The sequence below is a fragment of the Miniopterus natalensis genome, chromosome 6 (genome assembly GCF_054644295.1).
Source record: "Miniopterus natalensis isolate mMinNat1 chromosome 6, mMinNat1.hap1, whole genome shotgun sequence".
Taxonomy (NCBI): Eukaryota; Metazoa; Chordata; class Mammalia; order Chiroptera; family Miniopteridae; genus Miniopterus; species Miniopterus natalensis.
In genome coordinates, this window is record NC_142086.1 from 25,746,430 (window position 1) to 25,770,465 (window position 24,036).

The 24,036-nt window shown below is 35.1% G+C and overlaps 1 protein-coding gene across 1 annotated transcript in view; it reads left to right on the forward strand.

The window, feature by feature from the left end:
* The window catches only part of EPHA6 (EPH receptor A6), a 771,763-nt gene that overhangs the window by 132,355 nt on the left and 615,372 nt on the right, over positions 1 to 24,036 (forward strand). Inside the window, exon 3 of the mRNA XM_087818112.1 lies at positions 11,308 to 11,971. Coding sequence (XP_087674238.1) covers positions 11,308 to 11,971 — 664 coding nt within the window. The remainder of the gene's footprint in view (positions 1 to 11,307; positions 11,972 to 24,036) is intronic.

The window sequence follows — 24,036 nt, forward strand, 5'->3', positions numbered from 1 at the left end:
AAAAATATTTCACAAATATGTATTTATAACACCCTCATATTCTTCTATCTCTTAAGAATAGCAGATTAATCAGAGGTACACATGATAATTAATATCTAATCATTTTTGTCTGTTACAAAGCACCTAACTATAAAAGTTTAAGTTCATTTGTTCTGTATAATATACTTTAGAGCTGAAAGATTTATGTTGTTAACAAGACCTAAAAAAATCTATGTGATGCATCATAATGTTTTTTATTACTATGCTAACAGCAATTTTAGCTTATTTTCCTGTGGAATATAATATGTAATATTCAGGGATAGTTGTCATCTGTTGCTTGAAATTTGCAAGGAGAATGGTTGTTAAGCACTGTTATTTAGTTAGCTTGCAATTATTTTTTTCATAAGAAAAGATTAAACTTTTTCTAAAGGTTGTTAGAAATAACAAGGTAAGTTTATTACACTGTCTGGCTTTGGCACAGTATGAATTGTGTCAGATTCTATTTAAAGGCATACTGTTCTTTTAAAGTCTAACAGAAGGAAGCATATAATAGATCTAAACTGTACTCTAGGTGATTAATAGTTTGTGAAATTAGAAATGGGGCGTGTATAGGGAAAAGTTCTCAACTTGTCAGCAGGATCAAACTTCCCCTCTAACTACTACTAATCTGATATTCTAGCATAATTTTTATTAATTGGAAATCAGTACCGCAGTTATTTGATAAGAATAGTGCCTGTGTTTTTACAATTTTCCTGCTGCTGTGTTTGAGAATCTTTAAATACAAATATGCCACACAAAATTATTGTAAACTATAGTAATTTTATTCAAGTCAGGCATTCGTATATATCACATGTAATTTATACCTCTATGTCAATTAATGCAGACAAAATTTACTAGCCATTGGAGTTGATGATGATTATTAGATATATTTTCACATGTAGGATTCTGATGGCAAGCAAGCTTTGACCTACCAGGAACCATTTTTATGGAACTATAGTCCTGGGCAGAGTTAGAATTTTAATTGAATTGCAAAGGTCTAATGTATTTTGAAAAACCAAGTCAAAATAGATATCCGAGTGAAGTGTTAAACAACATTTTTTTTTAATCCTTACCTGAGGATACTTTTTCCATTGATTTTTATTTATTTTATTTTTTTAGAGAGTGGAGGAGAGGAAGGAGGGGGAGAGAGAGAGAAACATTGATGTGAGAGAGTCACACTGATTGGTTGCCTCCCTCACATGTACCAACTGGGGCCTGGGATCAAGCCTGCAACAGAGGTATGTGGCCTTGGCTGGAATTGAACCCATGATCCTTTGGACCGCGGGCTGATGCTCTAACCACTGAGCAAAACCAGCCAGGGCTAATCAACATTAATGAGCCAGACGTAAACTAAGAATCATCTTCTTACCTTGAAAGAATCTCTACAAATTCATTTTATTCATTTTACACATTACATGTCTATAACAAGAAAGCAGTCTTCTCTGGATTTCTGCATTAAGATTGTGCTTCTGCTCACATCTGCACTCCACCAAACCTTTTCTTATCGTAGGCACCATAAATCTTCTTTATCAAGTCCATTAGATGGGGACTGCCTTTATTTTACTGGATCTTTCAGTAGCAGTTGATATACTTAAATACTTTCTTCTTCAATAATCTCTTTTGTAATGTGTGTAGAACATCACACTCTTGGGGGTTTCTTCTCCCAATTTGCATTAACATGTACAGTTCAAATATTCATTATTTCATACTTTATGCTTATAAGACTTACAATTCATCATTTAATATACTTAAATATTATACCTTTCAGTTAAAGTATAAAAGGCTGTAGACTTTATTAGTCATTGAAGCAAAGACAGATGATCTGACTGGATCAGTAAGTGGTTTTTTTTATATTAAAGTTCTCTATTAAAAGATGCCTTCTAGGCCTTCTGGGTATTATATCAACTGCCCAGTTCACTCTTTCTCCTGATGCAGACACATTTCATAATACCATTTTCCTCTCCTCCTTCTTCCTCCATCCTGAAAGCGCGCGCGCGTGCGCACACACACACACACACACACACACAGAGAGAGAGAGAGAGAGAGAGAGAACCTCTCATTTCTAAACCTGAGTCTTTCTCCTAACTTAAAATGTTCATTAGCACAGTGCTGACTGGTTCATCTGATATTTGCAGGCTTCAGTTAAGTCATCTGATAAATCTATGTTCAGCTAAGTTATTACTAAACCTCTAAAATAAGATGATTAGTTTAGGACATTGCTCAAAGTTTATATCTTTCTCGATAATGCAGGGTGTTTAGAATCCTTATTTAAGAAGTGGTAAGTCTCCCATTAGTGGAAGCATTTAGAATTGTTTTAGTTAGAATTCAAACCTTCTATTATTCATTTGTATAGTCAACAAATATTAAGAACTTACTGATACAATAGTGAATAAAACAAAGTCCCTGCCCTCATGGAGATTCCCAGCGTCTTAAATGTATTTCAGTTCAAAGCCTCCATATGGGCCGATAGGACTTTTCTGCCAATTGTGGTGCTGGTTCCTCTGCATGTTCTTTGCAAACTCAAGTAAGTTGTTATGGGTGGAAAGCCTGGATGTCCTTCTCCATTGCTAGTGGGAGTGGGGTTCTTGGAGTACTGTTGGAATAAGCATTTCTAGAGGCCCCCACGGGAGGATGAGATGGGGTAGAAAGCTTTATTTGCATGGAATTACGTCCCTTGGTTTCCAAAGTCCCATTTCCCTTACTCCAGTCCTGGAAAATGTGCAGCTGGGGATTCAATAGAGCTAGAAGCAAAGCCAGTGTCCAGAGTTTCTGTTCCATGGCGGAGCTGGGTCCGGTTTAGCATTAGGCTAGTTGCAGTCCATAGTCCATTTTATGTGGGGTCCACATGGCTCTGAGCTGTGGGCGAATGCAGGAGCATGAGAGCCCCGCAAGCCAGGACAGCAAGCTCGTGCAAGAGGCAAGAGAGCAAGCCAGCAAGAGAGCAAATGCCTTTGTTTAGGAGCTTAAGTATTTTATATCATTTCCCTCAGAAAATTAAATATGGAACTGCCATTTGACCCAGTGATCCCACTTCTAGGAATATATCCTAAGAAACTAGAAACACTGATCAGAAAGAACTTACGCACCCCTATGTTCGTAGTAGAGCAATTCACAATAGCTAAGATCTAGAAACAGCCCAAGTGCCAGATGAGTGGATAAAAAAGCGGTGGGACATTTACACCATGGAATACTACACAGCTGTAAAAAAGGAGGATCTCTTACCCTTTGGGACACCATGGAGGGAACTGGAGAGTATTATGCTAAGCAAAATAAGCCAGTCAGAGAAAGACATGTACCACATGATCTCACTCATATGTGAAATGTAATAAAGAAAATAAACAGTGAACAAAATAGATCCAGAGACTTAGAAGCATGGAACAGGCTGAGGGATCTCAGAGGGAAAGAAGGGGTGTGTGTGGGGGGGAGATTAATCAAAGAATTTATATGCATATATGCATAACCCCTGGACACAGACACTGGTCTGGGGAAGGCCTGGGGGTAGGGTGGGTTTGGGGTGGAGGAGTCAATGGGAGGGGAAAAAGGGACATTTGTAATACTTTCGACAATAAAGATAAATTTAAAACTTTTTAAAAAGCAAGAAACTTAGAACTTCAACAGCATAAAAACACAGAAACCATAAAAATAAAAATACAAAAGGAGCTTAAGTATTTTAAATCTTCTGGTGCTTGCTGCAGTGGCCACACCTGCTCTGGCCAGTAACCTATTCCCAGGTGTGACTGACGGACAGGTACCTTCCATAGGCCACCCAGACGTCACTGGGCATGCAGACTGCAGCTGCCTGGCGAAGCTGCACCATTGGCATGCCCATAATATTTGGCCTTCCCTTTGCTCCCTTCCAGTTATTTAATAACTGGGTTAATTACAACCATATCAACGTTAATTCCCTCCTTTAAGGAAGGTTCCTCATCCATAAAACAGGGCTAATGTGCTTTAGTCTCTCTACCGAACGGCAATGAAATTAAATATGGTTGTGAGGTTATTTTTATATACAGTATTTATGAAGTACTGTGGCACCGAGCATGGTGTTCATGTATTGTCAGACATACGACAGGATAAAGGTAGTTACCACGTATGTATTGTAGAGATCCTACTCAAAGATGATATTTGCAGCATCTTTTTGACTGAAAATCTCAACTTTTTATATAAATTAAGGATTTTAGACATTCAGAGGATAGACTCTATATAAGAATTTTTAATCCTCATGAATATATTGTGAGAAGTTTTTAATCAGAAAATTCATTCCTTCTTAAAAGAAACTATTATTTTTCTATAATACTTTGATATTTTTACTAGGATGGTGCACCTAAAGTAATAAATGTATTTATAAAATTTGCTTAGTTTAGCAGTGTCTTCCAGACATGCCACTGAGTTCATACTTTTTTAAATGAATCTCTGTAGTGCTAGTAAAAAAGTAGTATGTTTGCCCAAAGTGAAATAGAAATGTATCTGCACGTGACGCATTTCACTTGTTTTATTCTTCAAAATTAGTTATCATTTAAATGTAGAGCCTTCACTTTTCTTCTGCAAAAACGGGTTGATGTTATTAACTACATGCCTAGCGGCAGAATTCAGGGTGCTAAGTTTCTAAGTTTATGTCAGTATGTGGACTCAAAGTGAGTAGTTCTGAGGAAAATACCTCTTTACAATAAGGCCACTGTAACAAGCTTTCCTTTGGTAGAGAATATTAGAAACTTATGATTTAAAAATTAATCCACTGTAGTGTCACATAATGAGATCGTGTGCGGTCAATAACCTTATTTGGATTCTGGAAGGTAAGATGTAGAATGTTTGGAACAGATCGGATATGTGCCATTTTACCAAACGAAGACTTGTTTTCATTCTCAGCTATACTATTTTTTTCATTCTAAGAATGAAGTTGAAGGTTTTTCCTCCTTGCCTGCCTCCCTTTCTTAATTTAAATTTCGTTTATGGTGAGGAATAATTAGACACTGCCACATACTGCAAAGCACTTGTGTCCCAGTTTCTCTGGAGACATAAACGCAGGTGGTCTAACTCCCAATACGTGGCTATACCACCGTGAGGGTCGAGAGACACTTTAATTCAATAAGACCGAGCCAATAATTCAAGTTTCAAGAAGGGAGACAGAGACAAACATGAAGCAAATCACACAGGGTTTATTTACCAGTTCCCAATGGCTCTTGGCACCAGCAGGCCACCCGGAGGATCCGCTGAAAGACACACACAAGGTCTGGGGGTGCGGCCCGACGGCGTCGGTCGCTGCAGCCCTCTGGGAGTTCTCCTAGAGAGGTGCGGGCAGAGCAAGGCAGGGTCAGCTTTCCCGGAGCTGGGGACGAAGTCTGTGGAGGGCAGACAAGCATCCAAGCATGTGGCCGAAAAGCCCCTGCTTTTAACAGCTGGGTTGAAGGTGTGGTGCGTCTTCAGTGTGTCTTATCAGGGTCCTACAGAGCGCGGGCCTGCTTGGAAGCCAGGGCTACAAAGTGTTAATCTTATCGTGGCACGCAGGCCTCACAGTTACACTCGGTCACACAAGATGAAGTTACTTATTTCAAATCTAATACATACATCACACTTATATTCCTGACTCTAATACACACACAAATCTATTTCTATAACAACTTGGTAGCAAGTTATACAGGGAACTTGATGAGGATTGTTACTTATGTGTTTATATGATTTTGTTGTTTCTTTGTTTTATTTTAATCTATCTTGAGATTATATTTTACTTTTGGAAAAAAATCCCTAATAATAGGCTCTCATTGCTTTATTAACTAAGCATCTACCAATATATCACTAGCTAATTTAACAAGGCATTTTGTCTTTTGGATTCTTTCACTTAAATGATCTTTTGTTATAGTCTACTTTTTTTTGCATATTTCCCCTTTATCTATTTATCATAACCACATTTTGAAGAAATGAATCAAGAAAAAATATTTTTGCACCCTATTTATTTTGCTTTTATGTATGTTTTACTTATTATTTTTATTTATTTTATTTATTTTTTATTTTATTTTAAATATACCTTTATTGATTTCAGAGAGAGGAAAGGAGAGGGAGAGTTAGAAACATCAATGATGAGAGAGTCATTGATCGGCTGCCTCCTGCACGCCCCCGACTCGGGATCGAGCCTGCAACCCGGGCATGTGCCCTGACTGGGAATCAAACCTCGATCTTCTCTATCCTAGGTCAATGCTCAACTGCTGAGCCACGCCCGGCCAGGCTATCTTGCTTTTAAGTTATAGCTGGGATCTGTTACAAATAGAGGCAGAAATAAATTTGAGACTTAACTAACTTTACTATTATAGTGCATAGCAGTGTTGTGCATGATATTTTAAAAGGCAGACAGAAAAGGGAAGAGAGGAAAGCAATTCCACATACATATAAATAAGTACTTATGCATTTAAGAAGCACAGGGAAAAGTAAAAACCAAAATATTTTTCTATAGCTGTTTCACTCTTCAATGTCGTTAGAGTATTTCCTTCCCTAGTCCCTAATATCAGCATATTTAACATTGATTTTTAATGATTTTTTTTTCTTAAATTAGACTGGCTTTGGAGCCGCTTAGGGTCCTAAGGTATCTAAGATGTGATTTTTTACTCTCCCTTTCCTCTCTAGAGATGAGTATGTAGTATGAAGGTAATTGCTCTCTTTTTTGCTACAGGTTTTTTTTAAGGTATGGCCCAAATTTGCATAAGTTATCAAAATTTATCACTACCATTTGAAATTACAATTAGCTTTCCATCAGCCCTTTCTACATTGAGAAATAGCCTGTCTTTTATTTTAAAAATTCTAAATTTGTTTTTGAAATAAATGTTTATATTTGCATTGAATTCTAAAGATTTTCAAAGCAAAGAAGGTATAACTTTGAAAAATATATGGTAGAAACTTGGATGTTTGGGTCAGTTTACCAGCATATTATCTGAATATTCTTGACTAGAAAGACTATTGCTTTTTTGTTCTTTGAGTAAAGAAAGCCATCTGATTCCACAATGACTGCCAGTTGCTTTAGGACTTAATTGCCTTGTTCTAACTTTTTATGCCCCAAAGGAATTCAGCTGTTTGCCCTAATTTATGCTATGGAAAGGAAAAAACCCTCACTGTGTGTGGGTGGGGATGGGTTTTTAGAGAACCCTTAGGCATAAATGGATTAAGTACTGTTCAGAGCTCTTTATATTTCCTATCACTTCTAACAAACATTTACATTAAATGGGACTGCCCAAGAGATCCATTAGCGGAGAAATGTTCTTGGGTGCTGTAAAGCATTAAGCTGTAAGCACACACTTTGGCAACTTCAGTCCTGTGCCAAGTGTTTTACAGCCGGTAAAAGTTCCTGCCCTTCTTTAAGACAAGAACACACATAAACATGAAATATTTAGATTTATGTAAACCTTGTAATTGATGAAATAAGCAAATCTGTCACTAATTCTACTGTTAAAATAGTTGGTCAATTCTATCAGCTACTTGCTTTTACGTAATAGGAACTGAACCTGAAATATTCCAACTCTTCTATTTCATGTTGTTTATTTGACTTTTTTATATTTTCATATAAGACTTAAATACTAGCATGTATAAAACAATTCACTGTTACATAATGTAGAAAATAACCCAGTAGAGCAAAACTCAAATTATATATGTATTAAAAAAGAAACTGGCATATTAAAAATTTTAGGAGTTTATTGAGCCAACATCAATTCCAATCAAGCAGCATCAAACCGAAAGCAAAAGGGTCACTGTGCAGACAGGCGCTGAGGAAGGGATTTATAGAGCAGCAACAAAATTATTTCATTGGCTATTGCTTAAGCAGTTGCTTAATTTGAGACAGTCTAGTTGGCTATTGTGACCAGTTGTCCTTAGGTTTTGATTTCTTAACCTTGAGACATTTACAGGAATTTGCTATAGAGCAGGTTTCAGTTTGCTTACACAGGCTCCCCAGGCCTTAGAGCCACCTCAGCCTAATGGTGTCCTTACTTAATGCTGCTGCAGACTAGAATATTTTGCAGACCGTATGTGTTCTTAAGGCTTGAATGAGTAGGATAGAGAGCTTCTTCTGTCCTATGGTTATTTTCTGAGTCCTTTTCAAGGAGTGTATACATAAATTACATGTGATGAATAGAAAAGCTTTGTCACTTGGGGTGTGTTGCTTAATGAAAGCTTTTGGTTAAACAAGAATCAGTTGTTTTCCAAACGATTGCCAGGAAGAACGTCTCATGACCCATATGGGGGTATTTGTTCTAAGAATGTAAATGCTGGATATGGTTCTTGGGGTCATCTCTAGTTGCCTGACGCGGCCCTGTAATGATTTAGGACAGAGGAAATACTGGCTTGATGTGTGAGAGTTAAGAGAAGATTGTGGTTGGGGCTATAGACTCAGGATTGGTTGGTTTGCATATGAAAGGTATTCTCCAGGCCCAGAGCCCTGTGCTGTCTCTATGAACTGGCTAGTCCTGGAAGGTGCAGTCTGTCCCAGGCCAGCAAAACATACAAAACACAGAAAATAAAGTTAGAAGGCCTGGTCCATACCTTACCAGGCAATTACTTTAATTCCTAGGTATTAGGGTGTTTTTTTAATCAGGAATGTGAAACAGAAATTACCTGTCTTTAGTTGGGCTGATGAGGATCAGAGGAGTTAACATTTGTTAAAAAGCTTTGACAAGTATAAATTCAGTATGTAAATAGTTGGCCTCAGGAATCATCACATCTAAGGTGCCCTTGAAGTTTCTTAAAGAAAGAACCCTTTGCTGTATACCTAATGTTTACTTAACCAAGACGTCTCATTAAGCAGGAAAACTTTTCCATCCTTCAGTTTGTAATTCATCTATCTACTCCTTGATTCAAAGAAAGGGCTTATAAAATGACCATGAGATAGAGAAAGCTTTCTATTCTACTCATCCTGGCCGTAAGAACAGATATAGTTTGCAAGGAATTCTTTTCTGCAGGGCATGTATGATTTATTTTTTATTTACTGTGTTCTTTTCTACATTAGGTATACTGGTAAATTTTTTATATGTTGGTATACTATTTTAATACCTACATAAAGAGAGTGTGTGTGTGTGTGTGTGTGTGTGTGTGTGTGTGTGTGTGTGTGTGTGTAAATAAGCCTGAGGAGTAGAGAATTTGGGGTTTAGGGCCTATTATGTAACAGCATGCAGCTGACTGAGTTGACCGACTTAATAGCAGAATTAATGACTGGTTTGATACATATTTCCATCGTGTGATTTCTACAATTACCAGGTTTATGTACATAGAAATATTTCCCAGCTGAGAATAAATTATGTAGTTGTTTGTTTTAAATAGGGACAAAAACTTTAACTCGCTGAATATATGTATGTTGTACAGGGCTAAAAGGGCCCCAAAGTGTATGTATATAGGTTAGTGTTACACATTAATCCTGTTTACTCTTCTCCCTGGGCTTATTGAATCTTATCACCCTTTAAGGTTCAAGCCCCTCCCCTTTGGCCAGACCTCCAAAACAATCCCAGTTCATGAGCATTGCTATCCTTTGAACGCTCACTAAGGCCCATGATACTCTAGGATGAAAAGTATTTAGATGGGCAATTTTATGTGAATCTCTATGAGTTTATTGGATCACCCTGACAAACAATGGACATGTATTCAGAATTCTTTTCACAGAAACTCACTGCTACTTCTGGAAAATACTCTGAATTTCAAGCAAGTAACTTGCAAATGAAAATTCTATATACAGATCATTTTTAAGTTTGCTTGGTGGATAATGTAAATGCTTTATTTGTGGAAATTTATGGTAAATAATTGAAAGTACTTAGTGTCATAATGGTTTTGTAGATTGAAGAAAGTAGCCACTCTATTAGGGACTATACTAATTAAAACTCAACTAGCCATGATTAAATGACTCTGTATAGCCAATTAAAATGAGAAACTACAAGTAGAATGCATTAAATAATTTTATTATAAATCACTAAAGTATAATATCAAGAAATTGAACACTTATTCACTATAAAATATAGTTTATCATTTCCACTAAACTTTAATAGAAATGAGAAACTATGATGATTAGCCTGTTTCCCCAAGCTGGCTATAAAGTTACCAGAATGATTTTTTTATTGAAAATTACAACTATATATGAATAAAATACAATTACAATATAAATTTATATGATAGAATTAAGCAATATTCTATGTATAAATATTGACAATAACAACTTGAAAGCACTCAAAGATTTTTATTAAAATTTTAAAAGGATAAATAACATTTTCTCTTTTAATCAGTAGCAGAATGCTTCTATGTTAACCCACAGAAGTAAAATATCCCAGTGATCCAGCTCAGAGTAAAAGCCAAAGTGCTTAGAAGTTTATAAAGGCTATTTTTTTGTTGTTCTTTCTTTGCTTCTCTGTTCTTATTACCTATTGTGCTTCCAGTGCCCACTCATGCTATTCCTAAAATATGCCTGTACATTCCTGCCTCAGGGTATTTGTACTGTTTTCTCTCCTGAAAGCTCACTATCTCATGTCCAAGACATTGGTCAAATGGCACTACCCCAATAAGGCCTTTTCTGGACACCCTGTTTAAAACTGCAACCTTCGTCTCCACCTCCCTGCCTTATTTTTTCTCATTGTACTTTCTACAATATTATGCAAATTATTAATTTACTATTTTTATTTCTATTGTCTCTCCTCACTCTAAGTAAGATCCATAAAGGAAGGGAGCTTTCGTTTAGCTAGTTCATTGCTGTGTTTCCAGTGTCCAGAACAGTGCCTGATAAATATTTCTTGAATAAATCTAAGGCTTATCTATGTCTATTTTCTATCCAAATAAACATGTAAATATTTAATTGAATAATGGTAAATATACCTCAATTTGTGGCAAATGGATATGAGGACAGATGGGTAACCAGAATGCATTTGTTATTGGTCTAGTTATTTGATCAGATATGACATTTTACATTCCTATAGTGTACTAGGAATGATTTAAAGTGCTTTGCATATATTAACTAATCTATGCTTTACAAAACCCTATGCAACCGGGTACATTTTGCATTTAAGAAAACCAGAGTTTAAATTTAGTAGCCCTTGGTCATGCAACTAATATATAGGAAGTTAAGATTTACCAGGACGGCTGGTATGTCCAAAACCCACACTCCTTACCAAAGGGCCATGGGTAAAATTCTGCTGCATAGTTGCTTTGACTAGTTTTATTTGTATCCTTTTTATTTATTTATTTTCTTTTGCAAAATTAGAAAATTTGAGAAGCAGTAATTTCTGTTTAACCTCTGTAGTTTTACAAACATTTCATTATTATTGTTATTTTTTGCAGTGGGATGCCATTACTGAAATGGATGAACATAACAGGCCCATTCACACGTACCAGGTATGCAATGTAATGGAACCAAACCAAAACAATTGGCTTCGTACCAACTGGATTTCCCGAGATGCAGCTCAGAAGATTTATGTGGAAATGAAGTTCACACTGAGGGATTGTAACAGCATCCCATGGGTCTTGGGGACTTGCAAAGAAACATTTAATCTGTATTATGTGGAATCAGATGAGTCCCATGGAATTAAATTCAAGCCAAGCCAGTATACAAAGATTGATACAATTGCTGCTGATGAAAGTTTTACCCAGATGGATTTGGGTGACCGTATCCTCAAACTCAACACTGAAATCCGTGAGGTGGGGCCTATAGAAAGGAAGGGATTTTATCTGGCTTTTCAAGACATTGGGGCTTGCATTGCCCTGGTCTCCGTCCGTGTTTTCTACAAAAAGTGCCCCTTCACTGTTCGTAATCTGGCCATGTTTCCTGACACCATCCCAAGGGTTGACTCTTCCTCTCTGGTTGAAGTAAGGGGTGCTTGTGTGAAGAGTGCAGAAGAGCGTGACACTCCCAAACTATATTGTGGAGCTGATGGAGATTGGCTGGTTCCTCTTGGAAGGTGCATCTGCAGTACAGGATATGAAGAAATCGAGGGTTCTTGCCATGGTAAGAAATATTCAAGTAATTTATTATACATTTAAATGAGAGTTTTTAAAGTTAAGTACTGTACCTTTCACATTGCTATGATAATATAATACCTATAGTTTTCAAGATGAAACGATTTTTTTCTTCATGTGAATTATTTTATGAGGGATTAATATAATAAATATATACATTTAAAAATTTTACATATCCCTGCTAAAGATAATCTATATGAATTGTGTTTGGATTTAGGACTCATAATCAAAACACAAATATAGAAATACAACTATTGCTTGGTAAATAGTAGCGAAGTAGAGATACTTCCCTCTCGGTCGTAAATTATTTATAGGTTTGTTTTCCATAGCACTGTATTGAATTTGTTGACTTCTTTCGTTGATTCTGTATTCATACTCATTAAAACATTGAGACTAAATAAAGAAAACACACTTTTATATACATAAGGAGTAATATGTGTGAATATTTAAAGATTTTATATATTTATAAAACACTTGGGTTTTGAAAAGTTCACTAGAGCCCCCAATGATGATTATGTTGGTCATTTGAAAAAATTAATATTTGCATAAAAATCTGCAGTATATTTTTAAGATGCACGAGCTACTTTCCTCCATTATTTAAAAATTTAAATATATTTCATTGAAGCTTATCAATATAGATTGAATTCAAAATTTTTATTCACTCATAACAAAGACTTAGAATGGAACAAAAATAACTCACAAATGATCCTTTGGGGGGACTCTATAAAATATTTCACATTGAAAAATATTCTAAAGAAAAATTCATATATATGAGTAATTATTCACTGAGATTAAGAAGACTTGTAAGAGCTTGGAATAAACATACTAGATATACGATCCATGTAGTTTTACCATGTTTTAAAGTAGGAGAAGCTAGGCATTAATTGGTAAAAATAGTTTTTAAAATACTTAGAGAATAGTTTTATAATTTAATGATTTATATGATTAGCTATTATTAAACATTTGTATTTTTTCATGGTGTTGACTACAGAATTACAGGTACTGACAACCACTGGTGGCTAGATCATTTTTACATAATATGTTTGTTCTGTGAAATTATATTCATATATATACACATATATATATTAAAATTCCTTCTACTGTTTGGCAAAGTCAATTTTGAACAAATGATAATTATTATCAGCTTATCTAGAGCTTCTGCTAGACTCATCAGTTTTTATGGCTTGTTACCTGGATTATAATTTATTTGAGTGCAGAAACATGAGTGGGTACAGTGTGTGTTCTTGATGTTTTGTTTCATATTGCACTTGTATCTTTTGATAACACTTTGTATCATTGACTCTATTGATATCTATCAACAAGTTATCTCCCAACCAAATCTCTGAATTACATATAATGTAAATGGCAGATTAATTGGAATTTATAGGAATAAACCATACCTTAAGTAGTAGTGTGACACCATATATATATATATATATATGTGTGTGTGTGTGTGTGTGTGTGTGTGTGTATAGTGGCACTATATATATGTATGATTTTCTTTTCTTTTAGTTTGCTCTGTTAGAACAATTAATTTAAGTTATTAATATCTATGAATATCTGCTATCTGTTAATCACCTTGGTATTTGGTAGAGATAAATATAAAGTATATGTTTCAGTTATCTATTACTATTAACGCAAAACAGCCCAACACTGATTAGTATAACACCACAATGATCGATGACTTCTCAAGACTCAGCAGGGCGGTTCTGCTTAATGTCAGTTAAACAGAGGTCACTCATGCAGCTGTTTCCAGCTGGGAGCTTGACTGGAGTAGGCATGTTCAAGATGACCTCTCATCCTCTATGGTCTTTCTCTAGATGGCCTCTCTAGATTTTTAAATCTAGTCCAAGCCTTTTTACAGTGCAGTGATGGGACTACACAAGGGGTGAATACCTGGTAGAATGTTTATAGTGAGCTACCAGTCTGATAGTATACCACAGTTCACTCTCTAGTCTCTCAAGGTTAATGTTTCTACTTCACGCACAAATACCCACGGCCTTTTCTCCTGCTTTTTCAATATTTTTTCTGGCTGCATAGTGTCTCTTTCTTTTTCCTTTCTCTGTAATGGAATTTTATTCATCCTTCAAAGTCTAGCACAAATGTCATGTGTGTGGGTCCTCACGAAGGTAATCCCTCTTTCCCGTGTACTATAATCTATACTAATTTGATTTAGTGTCTGTTTCACCAGGGCGGTCAGATCAAAGAATTGTATTTTAAAATCTTGTCTGTAATGAAAGGTAAGAAATTTATTGGTGTGAATGATCATAAGGCTCTGATGACTAGGCTCTACTGAGTAAAGATAAGACAATATTGATATACCTATGGCATGCTCAGTTTCTTCTCATTCCTTGAAATAAGAATGTTTTCTTCAGGGAGGGGTATAGTGTTTTAGATCTAGAGAGCCTTAGAAGATATTTTTACCTCTAATTTTATGAATCTGAATGCTAAGTTACTGAGGACAGACTGTTATTCCCTGGGTCCACTTAGTAACTAATACTAAGCCTAGATTTTTCTCAACCTGGCCTTTGTGCGTGTTCCTTCATTGCTTGCCTTCCACACGTCCCTTCCTTCTCCCCTTCCTCACTTCCTCCTTTCTTTCTCTTTCCCTTAATTTCCTCTTTGCAGGCATCCATGCCCTTACCTTGATGCTTTCCTGTCTGCCAAAGAGTGTAGAGGAACCCTAAGTTCTGGTCATTAATTAGGCCCTTTGTCCTACATTCATTTTCTGGAGCCTGATATGGGCACTAGCAGAACAGTATCTACACATCCACTCTGAAATGCAGGCTACTAAGAATGATGGAAAAATAGATAGATTTATCTGTAAATTTGCTGTTAGAAATGATAAACAGAATAAAATTACAATGAGGTTTTAGGGATTTTCATATTTATTTGAATGAATTTGATAATCTTGGTCTGCTATGTAACCCAAACACAATAAGCTGTTTTAAAATAGAATAATAAATCTATATTTACCCAAACTATCAATATCAAATTAACGATGAGTATTTATTTGTATCTAAATAATTTATTATATTTTACCCAAAATATTGTATTACTGAATGTTTGAGCATGTGATTCCTTTCTCTGTAATGTTATTAAGAAATATCCAGATCCAATTTTTTTTTTTAATTTTATTATTGTTTAAAATATCAGATCCAAATTTTAGAAGCACAAAAGAGGGAGGCACTCTTATCTTTGCTATAAATCAGGTTTAATTAGACATAAACATCATATTAAGCAGATATGGTAAAATTTAAAACCAAGCACAGTAATTTAGATTATTCTATTATACATAATAAGCAGTATTTTATTCTTGGCTCAAATCTCAACTTGTTTTTCATAACTATTTTTATTTTATTTCATAGGTTTATAATTAAAACTATCATACTTAGGCATATTGATTTTACAGACTTAATTTTTAATTGTCTTAATTTATTTCACTAAGGGTTTGAATTAAAAAATAACACTGATTCATAAAGCATTAATTTACCTCAAATAGTCTTTCACTTCATATATCTAAACATATTTTAACACTATGGGAGAAATAATTGGAAATAATTAACATGCAATATTGAATGAAATTTTGTTCATTTGTGATTATTGAAGTGACATATGAATCCCTAATAAAGCCCTCTTGGATCATAATTTAGAATAAATCTCATTAAGGCAGTGGCATTTGTACTTAGAGATATTAGTTAGGGTTTGGGATTTTAGACTTGAGCTCTATCTATCTGTCTATCTATCTAGAGATATATATATTAAGGACACATTCCTTAAGCCTTTAAGTATCATGATATAATTTAACAAAATAACATTTGGTTATGGAAATTAAAGTCCTGAAACATTGAGAATTTTTTTAAATGTTCCTCTTTCTAGACAAGTTTTTATTTATTTATGTTTTCTTCTAGTGCTACTTTAAAATTCAGGAGGAAAGGGTGGTGGCAATTCGTGGGCCACTGCAGTATTGTTCAGAGAGATGAATGAGGTATTCAGGGCCTTTAGTGACATAGCTATTGATTTGATCTCCTGAAGAGTGTTGTTAAGCTTTCATGGTTTTGTCTTCTGTTGCAGTTCAGGAGCCTTTATGCTTTGTGTTTATGATCTTCTGTCTAATCATTTATCAGAGACGATTGTGGAAGCAGAGAGCATTAAGAAATTTTGAGACACCACAATTTGATGGTGTTAAATAAGGGGTTTGAGGATATGATGAAAAGCTGAAAGGTGAAACTGGGATCAGTCAAAAAGGGCAGACTTATTGGTTCAAATAGTATTTTCACTTTCTGAAGGTTTTCACAAACTAAATATGAACTCTTACAATATAACTTTCAATTCCAAATAAAGCTGCTTTTTCATGAAGCAATTCTGGACTTTCACTCAGCTTGAGAAGAACATGAAACCAAGAGGCTTGGAGGGGGAATCTAAAAATGGAAGGTATTATTTCCAAGCAAAACAGAGTAAAGTTAAATAATTATATTATTTTTGTCAGAATTTTAAAAATAGGTTAAAACATACACTGGTTTGAAATGATTATTTTTAGTCAATTACTTTAACCGAATTATAACTTCTATTTTTGTTCCTATTCTCTGCTGACTTGAAAGTTATAAATCATATTTCTATACAGGCTATACCTATTTTTTAAATTCTTTCTTAACACATATATTTATAAGAGGAGATAAAATTATTCAGCATCTCTGTTTTCTTTCCAAACAGCACACCATGCCATCCATACAAAATTGCTACCTTTCCTGTGAATATTGTCTAGAATTTAGTTTTACCTTATAAAGGACCCAAATGAATAGGCTTATAAAGTCAACACATAGATACACCAAGATATATTAATAGTTTTTATATTTGGTAGTTTTTATCATTGTCTCATTTCTTCTGGGTTAATATTTCATTTGCTTAAGTATATGCTTTGGTAGATCTTCAACAAGGTTCTATAAGTGTTTAAGCTCTTTATTTGGCATGTATCTAAAACTACTTTTACTTTTCCTTCCCTCTTCAATGGTTGTTTATTTGATATAGTATACTAGGTAACTATTATTTTCCTCAACACCCTGAAAATATTATTTCTCTATTCATAAAAATCTATTGTTAATAATATTCTGCTGACAGTCTAATGTAATTACTTGGGAGATTACCTATAGGTTCCATATGTTGGGTACTCAGTTACATTATGATGTAACTGGCATGGGCTACTTTTTTTCTGCTTTGCATTCTGTGTTTTCAACCTGAGAAAGTGTGTTTCTGTGTGTGTGTGTGTGTTGTGACTTTTTTCTGTTTTCTATTTCTACAATGCCTATTAGATGTTTGTTGGAGAACTTCAATATTATCCTCTTTGTCTCTCATATTTTTTAATATTTCAACCTGAGCACAAAATTTCACGTTATGAATTTTCAATTTGAGTACACCTAGGTAACAATTTACCTCCTCCACTGAGTTATTTTATCTTCACCAGTTTTGGGGGGTTTTTCACTTCTCACTTATCAATGTTTTATTTCTACCTACTTTGTTTTGGAATTTCTTTTTCTCTTTTAGGGATATTATTTTATTCTTTGTGAATTTAAAAGTCACATTCATATTAATTTAGAAATTGGGTCTAACTTAATCTCCTGGGTGACATCAGCATCATGGCGAGTGAATCAATCCCTTTATCTCTCCCTTTTAAATTACAACCAAGAGGACATCCCTAGCTCAATATAGGATCTTCTGCATAACACATCAGAACACCTGAAAGATCCATACATCTGTACATGTGAAGGTGGGTGGATTAGACCTCATGGAGGTGGTGGAACCAGAAGAGCAGTGGCAGTAGAGCCAGTGACCAGAGGCTCTAGGAACTATGGTGTCACTGGGAGCCAGAGAACTCAGGATCTGGGGCAATGTCCAAGGCAGGGGCTTCAGGAACCATGGCTACACTGGAGACTCAGCAGCAGCAGCTGTGTCTGTGATAGGAGGCTCCAGGAACTACAATGATACAAAATACTGGGATTTCCAGGAACAGTGGTGGCATCCATGACCCAATGACATCAACGGCAGCAAAACACCAGCAACCTCAGAGGTACAAGCTGTGACAAGGGTGTCTGGTAAAGGCAGTGATGGTTGTGATCTAACTGATAAGAGAATTCAAAATAGGTGTCATGAAGAAACTCAGCCAGCTACAAGAAAATTCATAAATACAGTTCAGTGAGCTCAGGAATAAAATTAGTGAACAGAAGAATTACTGTACCAAAGAAATTGTAACTCTAAAAAGGAACCAAACAGAAATTCTGGAGCTGAAGAACTCAGTAAATGAGATGAAGAAGACATTAGAAAGCTTTAGAAATAGAGCAGACCACATGGAAGAGAGAATTAGTGAGTTTGAAGATAGAAAATTAGAAATGATTTAGGTAGAAATGAAGATAGAACTAAGATATAAAAAAAGTGAAGAAACTCTATAAGAATTATTTAATTCCATTAGGAAATACAACATAAGGATAATGGGCATCCCCGAAGATGAAGAGTGGGAGATGGGAGCAGAGAACTTACTTAAAGAAATAATAGCTGATAACTTCCCAAATCTGGGGAAAGAACTGGATATCCAAGTCCAGAAAGCTAACAAAGCACCTATCTATCTCAACAGAAAAAGTCTTTCTCCAAGGCATGTATTGTATTAAAATTGTCAAAAGTCAATGATAAAGAAAGAATTTTAAAGTCAGGCAAAGAAAGATAGACAGTAACCTACAAAAGTACTCCAATCAGACTATCAGAATATTTCTCAGAAACTCTATGGGCAAGGAGTGAGTTGGAATGACATATTCAAAATATTGAAAGATAAAAAGTCACCAGCCAAGAATAGACTATCCAGCAAAGAAATGTGATAAGTACACATTATCAGAAAATTATAAAGCTACTTCAGATTGAGGTGTTAAAGCCTGAAGTTTAGTATAAAGGTTGAAGGGGGAGGGAGGAATAAAACTAACTATGGCTACTTAAATTTGGTAACAAACACACAACATAAAAGGGAACAATTTGTGAAAATAAAAACAAAAATAAAAGGGGAGGAAGAAAAGAATGAACCTATGTAGTCAAATGAAGACAAGACACTGTCAGCCGGGAAAGGAGTAGCCATTTTATACAAACCACATGGTAAACACAAAGCAAGAGTCCAGGACAGAAACATGAAACATAAAAAAGAATAAAAATGAGAAAAATATCATAGAAAACCATCAAACTAAAATGGCAGAAAGAGAAGGGGAAGGAAATAATGGAGATACAGAGCAATCAGGAAACAAAAGCAGAAATGTCAGTAAGCTCTCATATATCTATAATTATTCTAAATGTAAATGGAATGAACTCGGGAATCAAAAGGCACAGAGTGGCTGGATGGATTAAAAAAACAAGACCCAACTATATGCTTCCTGCAGGAGATTCATCACAGCTCTAAAGACAAACGTAGGCTCAAAGTAAGGGGTAGATGATTATATTCCAAGCAAACAGTAGCCAAAAGAAAGCAGGTGAAGCCATGTTTATATGAGACAAAACAGACTTTAAGCCAAAAAGGCAAGACACAGATGGACACTATATAATGATAAAGGCTACAGTCCGTCAAGAAGATAGAACATTTATCAATATTATGTACCCAACATAGGAACACTAGGAACACCAAAATCTATGAAGCAACTATTAACAGCTCTAAAGGGAGAAATTGACAGCAGCACAATAATAGTAGGGGACTTTAACACCCCACTTACATCAGTGAATAGATCATCCAGGTGGGAAGTCAGCAAGGAAACAGCAGCCTTAAATGACATATTAAACCATATGAACCTAATGAATATACGCAGAACATTTAATCCAAAGGCAACAAAATACACATTCTTCTCAAGTACATAGGGAACATTTTCAAGGTTAGATTCTGTGTTGGTACACAAAACAAGTTTCAATAAATTTAACAAGATTGAAATCATATCAAGCAACTTTTCTAAGCACAGTAGTATGTAATTACAACACACGCCACACAAGTACAAAGTATCATAAAACGGTCACTACTGACAGCTATTCACCCACCGACAGATTAGAAAACTTAAAGGAAATGGATAAACACTTAGAATCATACAACCTTCCAAGACTGAATCGTGAAGAAATGGAAAATATGAATAGACCGATCACTAGTAAGGAGGTTGAAAGAGTAATCAAAAACCCAGGACCAGAGGGCTTCACTGCTGAATTCTACCAAGTATTTAAAGAAGATATCTACCTTTCTTAAAATCTTCCCAAAAAAATTGAAAGGAGGGAATGCTTCCTAATTAATTTTACGAGGCCAGTGTTACCCTGATATCAACACAAGACAAGAACAACACAGAAAAAGAAAATTACAGGCCAATATCTCTGATGAACATAAATGCAAAAATTCTCAACAAAATATTGGCAAACTGAATACAATAATGTATTAAAAGGATCATACACCATGGTCAAGCTGTATTTATTCCAGGGATGCAAAGATGGTTCAACATCCACAAAACAATCAGTGTAAAACTGGTGAAAAACTGAAAACCTTTTCTCTAAGATCAGGAACAAAATAGGACGCCCACTTTCACCACTGTTATTTAGCATAGCATGGGAAGTCCTCGCTAAAGCAATCAAGCAAGAAATAGAAATAAAAAACATCCAAATTGGGAAGGAAGAAGTAAAACTGTTGCTATTTGCAGATAATGTTATTTTATATATAGAAAACTTGAAAGATTCCTACAAAAATTATTTGGAATAATAAACAAATACAGTTAAGTTGCAGGGTACAAAATCAATATACAAAAACCTGTTGATTTTGTGTGCACTAAAATGAAAAATCAGGAAGAGAGAGATTAAGGTAACAATACCATTTACAATTGTGACAAAAAAGAATAAAACACCCAGGAATAGCCCTAGCCAGTTTGACTCAGTGGTTAGAGCATCAGACTGAGGACTAAAGAGTCCGGGTTCAATTCTAACCAAGAAACGTACCTCAGTTGCAGGCTCAATCCCCAGCCTTGGTCGTGGCATGTGCAGGAGGCAACCAATCAGTGTGTCTCTCTCACATCGATGTTTCTTCTCTCTCTCTCTCTCTCTTTCTCTCTCTCCCTTCCACTCTCTGAAAATCAATGGAAAACGTATCCTCCGGTGAGGATTAAAATAAATAAAATTAAAATAAAACAAAATAAAATAAAATAATAAAATAAAATTAAAAATACCTAGGGATATATTTAACTGAAGATATGTACTCTAAAAACCATTACACATCGTTGAAAGAAATTGAAGACACAAAGAAATGGAAAAATATTCCATGCTCATGGACTGGAAGACGTAACATTGTTAAAAGGTCCATACTACCCAAGGCAATTCAATCCCTATCAAAATACCAATGGCATTTTTCACAGATACAGAAAAAAATTTTCTAAATTTTTATGGGACTGCAAATGGCCAAATCAATCTTGAAGAAAAAGACCAAAGCCAGAGGTATCACACTTCCTGATTTCAAAATATACTACAAAGCTGTAGTAAACAAAACAGCATGGTATAGATAGACAAAAGACACATGGATCAATGGAACAGAATCAATATCCCAGATATAAAGCCACACACATATGAACAACTAATTGACAGCAGAGGAGCCAAGAACATATAAAGGAGAAAGGGAAGTCTCTTCAATAAGTCACGTTTGGAAAAATGGACAGACACATGCAAAAGAATGATGCTAGACCACTATGTTACATCATACACAAAAATTAACTCAAAAGAGATTAAAAACTTGAATGTAATACCTGAAATCATAAAGTATATAGAAGAAAACATAGGCAGTAAGCGCACTGACATTAGCCATAGAGATATTTTTGTGGATTTGAGTCCAGTGGCAAGGAAACAAAAGCAAAATAATTTTGTGGATTTGACCCCAATGACAAGAAAACAAAAGCAAATGTAAACAAATAGGACTGCATCAAACTAAAAAATTTTTGCACAGCAAAGCAAACCATCAACAAAATGAAAAGGCAACCTACCAAATGGGAAAATATATTTATTTGCATTTCTTATATCCAGTGAGGAGTTAATATCCAAAATATATAACGAAATTATTAAACACAACAACCAGAAACAACCCAATTAAAAAATGGGCAGAGAATCTGAATACACATTAATGTAAGAGAAAACAGACACATTAAAAGATGTTCAACATCACTAAATGTTAGGGAAATGAAAATCAAAACCACAATAAGATACCACCTTACACCTCTCAGCACATATGCTTTTCAACCAACCAGAATGGCTATTATCAAAAAGACAAGAGTCAAGTGTTGGAAAGGATGTGGAGATACAGGAATCTTGTGCACTCTTAGTGAGAATGCGAATTGGTGCAGCCACTATGGAAACCATTATGGAGATTTCTCAGAAAATTAAGAATGGAACTACCATATGATCCAGCTATTTCACATCTGGGTATTTATTCAAAGACTACAAAAACACTACTTCAAAAAAATATATATGCGCTTCTGTGTTTATTGCAGCATTATTTACAATAGCCAAGACATGGAAACAACCTAAGTGTCCATTGATGGATGAATGAATAAAAGAAAATGTGCTATATGTAGAACACTCACATAGCGAAATACTACTCAGACATAAAAAGGTGACATTTGCGACGACATGGATGGAACTTGAGGGTTTTCTGCTAAGTGAAATGTCAGCTGTAAAAAGACAAATAGTATATGATTTTATTCACATGTGGAATATAACACAAAATGTAAGAGAAAACAAATTAACAAACAAAAAACCAAAAACAAAAACAAATCACAGAGGCAGACAACAGATTGGGAGTTACCAATGGAAGGGGGATAGGGTGAGAGTAAAATAGGTAAATTGTATGATGACAGATGGAAACTAGACTTTTGGTGGTGTGCATACAGATTTTGAATTATAATTTCATACCTGAAATAAAAACAGAATAAAATAATCTACTGATGTTAGTGTTTTGGCTATATTGAAGCCATTAGTGTTGATTGTGTACTTTGGAATTGTACTTGCAAGCTAACTTGTTTTCCAATTCTATCTTTTTTTTTTTAATTTGGAGATTACATTGGTATTCCTGGTTGACAGGATTTCCAGGGATTCAGGAATTCAGACTTCTTGCATTTAGTGAACCAACCATGTCTTAGAGACTTTGTAGTTTTCTGTGTGCAGCTCAGAGATTGTAAAGGGGGTTGGAGAAGGCACTGATGCTTTTTAACCAACCCAGATCTTAAGAGACATCATTTTCTCTCACATACCAGCAACAAGAACTGGTTATATGACCACATCTAGCTGCAGATAGAGGTGGGTTGTTGTTAGGTGTTGTTCATGGCTCAGTAGTCACTTTCCAGTGACAATTCTCTATCCTGGAGGAGGGAGCCCAAATTTTTGTAGATATTTGGTTATTTACAAATAATATTTTACCAAGAATGATACTACTGTATAATATAATGAGGCCAGTCTCCTGTTACAATTTTTATGTATCACCTGCCTCTTGATTGTTAGATTAATCCCACATATTTTAGATTCTTGGTTTGGGTATATCCATGCACACACACACACACACACACACACACACACATTTGAAATAGGGTAATACTTAAAAGCTGAGAAGACAAAATTTTAAATTCTAGAGCCTTAACATGTCAAAGTTCATTTTTCATTTACCTTATAGTCCAAGGCATTCCTGGTTGTTGAGGACTTTCCTTTATGCAGAGGAAAATTAAGAAAAAATTACAGAATATTAATTGCACATTTTCCACCTGTAGCCCCACTATCACCTATGGCCTTGTAGTCATTGTATCCAAGGAGAGGAAGAAGGGGAGCATAGAGAGTGCTCTCCTTCTTAAAAGTCTTAGCATAGAAGTGAAATACAAGTTTTACCCACAGTCATCACACTTGTAAAAATTATTTAATCCATAGAGTAAAAGCTTTTTAGTGTAAACTTTACTATAAAAACATTAAGCTTTACCCCGTATAAATAATCAGGATTTTTTTTGATCAATTGATTAGTAGCATCAGTGTTCCGTCGGA